We start from the raw sequence: 5,254 nt of genomic DNA, 5'->3' as shown, positions 1-5,254 counted from the left end.
AACACGGCAGGAACAACTGAGCAGCATCCAGGTCGTCCGGGTCCATCTGAGAGGCAAAAAGGGCTGTCAAGAGGAGCATCGAAATGGATCCCAGATTAACGACTGCAGAAGTGGCCAAATTTGGTAGGATGAGCTCGAAATCTGTTCAACGGATTCTCCACACATTGGGTTATCATTGCAGAGCAGCTAGACGAAGCCCTTATTAAGACCTGCCAACACAGTCAGACGAAAGAAGTGGGCAAGTGATATGATGACCAAGCCTCTGCACTTTTGGAAGACCGTATGGTTCTCAGACGAATCAACATTCGCCCAATTTTCGGACAGTGGAAGGATATGGGTCTGGAGAATGCCTCACCAAGAGTTTTGACTCAACAGATTGCAGCCAACTGTGAAGCATGATGGTTTCAGCATGATGGTTCGGGGAACTGTTTGGGTTGGTGGGAGATCGAGCTTAGTGGAGTGTGTTGGCAACATGAATTTTGCAAAATACGTTGAAATATTGGAGGAAGGACTCTTGCCACTTTATTCCTCAGGTTTCATGGACAAGAACACAACGTTGTTCCAGGAAGATGGAGCACCATGTCACACTGCTAGAAACACCCAAAAGTGGCAGGAAGAAAATGGTATCCAGAAGTTGCCCTGGCCGAGCCAATCTCCTGACATGAACCTCATCGAAAACCTCTGGGCCATTCTCGACTAGCAAGTCAAGAAACAACCAAAAAAACCAACTTCGAAGAGCGATCTACTCCAAGTTTTGAAGCAAGAGTGGGCGAAAATCCCACAATCTAAAATTGACGAGATGATTCTCATGATGCCCCAAAGGAGCAACGAACTGCACGAAGCGAAAGGAAGATCTACTAGATATTAATTAAATTATAAATATATCAATTCATGTGAATATGACTGAAAAATTTCATTTTTTCTGAAAAGGTGGTGTCTATTTAGTTGTGACCACGTTGTGTATACGTATATATATAATGACAGTAATAAAAACCTATATTAAATATAATAAACAAGCTTTAGCTTTCCCAAAGGAAAAAATTAATATACTAAATGCTTGATTTTTGAACTTCCTACACCAAAATTTCTATTACTCATTCTGAAAGTTAATTTTAACAGATTAAAACATATTTTTCAATACTTCATTACAACATACTAAAGCCATTCTAAGTTTATATTCACTATTTATTATTGTATTAAAGTAGTCCTCACATTTTTATAATGAGTATAAAAAGTGCCTTTAAAGTTTTTTCTTAAAATTTCTGTGATGTACCATCAAATGATGTACATTACCTTGAAAAAAATAACCACAATTTCACCATTCATTTGGAACTTAATAATCTTTAAACAGTTTCAAAGTTTTCTAATAACTTAATTGAAACTTTAAATATAAAACTGTAATATTTGCAGAAGTACTTTAATTCACTGTTTCACAGAATTTCTTATGCACACTGTGAGGTGGTATTTTAGTTCATTAACATGGTAAAAAAACAACATTGGCTTAACATTCTGCAGGAAAAACTGCAGTTAAAAGTTGAAGAGAACTTATATATTGAGAAAACTCTTATTTAATGGTTCAATTCACTTTTATAAGTTAAGGTAATCTTATATTTTAAAACTTAAAATGACTAACAATGCTTATTTGCATATAGTTCACACAGCTCATGGAAGTTAAATTTAGTGGTGATACTGCACTAAAGAAATATTATATATATATATGTATTGCAATTGAAAAAATACTAAATTCATCCTGATAAAACATACAATGGTGTATGTATTACACAGGTTACAGAAACAGCACAAGCTAGTTTGACCTGAAAATTTTAATCATGAACTGCTGGCTTTCTAGTTTAGTTTTTGATAAGCCTAGTTAAAAATAAGGAAAACTTTGAATATGATGAAAATTAAAATACTCTGAAGGTTGATAAAACTGCCGACTGTGCTCTAACTTTAGGAAATTAAATCACTGCACACAAATATGTTATTCAGGAAGTAACTAAACTGTGTACTGGTTTTTTTTCACATTGTTAAATGTCTGTTAAACTCAATGTTCATTAACATTAAAATCTTAGAACATTTACAAAAGAAAAATTGCTATTTTACTTTTTTGGTAAAAACTCTTCATTAAATAGATGGATTTCTAGTAGGATTTAACCCTGTTCCTAATTCATATATTCATGGCTCAATTAGGGTCTAGCAATTCTGTACAAATTATTACTTTTATTAAAGATAACACACGGTAGACTTTAAAAGAAGCCTAGTTTAGCATCCTTTCAGATGTAAAGACAAAATCTGTCAATCTTTTCAATGTTCTTGTTTTTAACAATGTTAAGACTGAGTTGGCTCATTTGATTTGAAAGTCAGGAGCTTAATTATTTGCATGAATTAACTCTGTGTTAATATTTTTTGTTCTCATTTATCAAGTCATTAGTCTAAATAAATATTTTCAGCTTACAACTTAATTCAAGTCCATTGTAATTATCTTAGTTAACTATTTCTTTTGGAAGCAATGTTTGTTTGTTATTAAGCACAAATCTCCATAATGGGTTATATGTGCTGTGCCCACCACAGGTATTAAAATCTCATTTTTAGCATTATAAGCCTTCAGACTTACAACTGAGCCACGAGAGGAAAGAGTTTTATGATATCATAAATGTGCAGGATCTTAAAAGGCTTTCATTATCTCCTAAAAATAATTTAAAGTAACAATAAAAATTACTAACATGTGAGACTGCTCTAAATTAAATAAAATTAAGCCCGCTAACTCAAACGTATAATGTAGTTTTACTAGCTTTCTTTAATTTCTGTAGTTATTTTTCTATTTTGTTTTCATCCTACTTCTGTTGTTCAACATGCACTGTTAAATATCTGGACGTATATTTTAGGTTTTAAAGAAATTTATAACCAGCAATTAAACAGTAAAATATTGGTAAATTCAAATTATACTTTTCTACTGACAGAAAAATGTGATTCCTTAAGAAGTATTAAATGCAGTAAGTACATATTTATAGAGGTAGACATTTACAAATTGAAATAAGCCTACAATTTCAGGAGAAGTGGTATCTGACTTTTGTTGATTTAAATCCAGTTTCACTTTAGCAATCACAAAATTCTCCTTCAGACCCATAAAGACATGCTGTACAATACTCAAGGATGAACCAGGAGCACTCTTTTATACCAATAGACAACAATCTAAAAATGGAACCTACACATTCCTTTGCACAGCAAGCACAAGGAAAATTGACAAACTTCTTATTCTTAGGAATGACAGTTCTGAAATGAAAGTTTTCTGTTCTCACAACAGATTGAATTATGTGTGGAAAAACTTTGATGAGGATCAAACTTATCTTCTTAATATATTACAGTTATTAGCCTATCACTGTTGTTTTTTGGCACATAAACTTTAAACTTTTAAGTGCAGACAGTTTGTTTTAGATGTAAGTGATATTACTTTGAATAAAGTTATTATATTATTATATATATAAAAAAACCTTCAATATACGTTCATTTACATCAGGAAGTACTTGTATTAAAACATTTCAAACATGATGAATTTAACAGTTATTTCATTGCTAGTAATACCAACTTCTAAAGTATTAAAGTTTTATGTGCCTTCCTAAAAAAATAATAGTAATGTGATCTAGGGCATCAATCACAATATCTTAAACAAAACGTCTGTTTCAATCCTTAGAGAATATATTCACAAAGTAGACACATGTTTAAATCTGATCTTTATGTAGGACAAAAGTCATAAAATCCTAAACAAAAATCTCATTCCAATCCTAGGACAGTATTAAAGATGGATGATTAGTGGTATTTGATAACTAATTAATCAATGAGACTTGGATAACTATAATCATCAAAAATAGTAAAATTGGAAAAACTGATATCAATTAATTGATTATTTCATGAATTTTGACATGAATTGATTAAACCTCTCAAACTCACGACTCTCAGACTGCAAGTCAAGCACCTGAACTATCAGGCCATGGTCCAGCAGCTCCAAAAAACTGACTAAAGAAATACAAAGTATAATTAGATCAGAAGTATAATATCCACACTTTCAATTAACATCTGCTGCCATGCGTTTATAATAGCAAAGTTATGCTTGACAAAAGAAATGAACTTTGGTGAATGTCAATTTTGAATTATCATTTAAATGCTACAAAGTTACTTATTATCAATTACACTTGTGTCTGCATTCTTTGGGTATTCCATTATTGGATGCAACCACATCAGCCAGTGCTTTGTGAAAAGAGATCAGGTATCAATTCTTTCTTCTCTTGCTCAAGGCTGGCATGTATTTTCAGTCCCGTATTTAATGGGACAATTCTTTTTACATGTACTGTATGCAAAATATCTTATTCTAGAAATTCCTAAGCAAAACCACAAGTAATAAGGTTGTTTTTTTTTATCACATTGTTTTACCTTAATATTATACATTATGAAACTTTACAGCTTTACAACAGGATCTCAATGTTCTAAGCTAATCTGGTGAAGTACTTTTGTTTCAGTTCACTTCTTCCCTCATTATATCATTTCATGGAGAAGTTTACCTCATTAAAATAGTCTCCAACCCATTTGGCCACCATAAGGACTATCATCAGTGGAAGACCAAAAGTAATATTTCCTGTTGCTTCAATCAGAATAACCGTCAAACTGATTGTCATTCGTACCACACCACCCAGCATGGATGCTGCTCCAATCAAAGCAAACTTTCCTGGACAAACCCAGTCCTAATAAATACAAATATACATGATATTTTCATCTTTTAAAATATTGGACAGTTATTGGCCAGTCACACTATTTGATATTTGTCTGTAAAATTATGAAAAACAAATTGCACTGAACTAGACAAATGGGTGTAAATTGAAAATTATGTATAGAAAAAGATTCTATATAAGTTTCAAAACAAAACAGCTTTTACTTGTTTTTCACTAGACTTGTATCACTTAGATAAAATGAAAAAATACAGTTTAACCACTATAATATAATATATCAATAACAAATACATTAAACTCATACATACAATAATTTTACCAAAGTTACAATCATTAAAATTCAAGTCCTAATCATTACCCTCAATAATAAATTTTCACGAATTCGATGCTGAGGAACCCACTTTGAGATTAATAATGGCTGGAGATGGCTCGAATGGGTAATGAAGAAAAACTTTAATATAAGTTTAACATAACAGCAAATGTACAACGTTTCTTGTACCTCATGATGACAAAACCTTGTCAAAACGTTGTAC

The 5,254-nt window shown here is 31.9% G+C and overlaps 1 protein-coding gene across 1 annotated transcript in view; it reads right to left on the bottom strand.

Annotated features, from left to right (window-relative positions):
• The window catches only part of LOC106462744 (H(+)/Cl(-) exchange transporter 7-like), a 172,582-nt gene that overhangs the window by 62,047 nt on the left and 105,281 nt on the right, over positions 1-5,254 (bottom strand). The window contains exon 14 of the mRNA XM_022390078.1: positions 4,557-4,736. Coding sequence (XP_022245786.1) covers positions 4,557-4,736 — 180 coding nt within the window. The remainder of the gene's footprint in view (positions 1-4,556; positions 4,737-5,254) is intronic.

This window comes from Limulus polyphemus, unplaced genomic scaffold, assembly GCF_000517525.1.
Source record: "Limulus polyphemus unplaced genomic scaffold, Limulus_polyphemus-2.1.2 Scaffold1238, whole genome shotgun sequence".
Taxonomy (NCBI): domain Eukaryota; kingdom Metazoa; phylum Arthropoda; class Merostomata; order Xiphosura; family Limulidae; genus Limulus; species Limulus polyphemus.
This window is presented reverse-complemented; position numbering and strand designations above follow the sequence as displayed.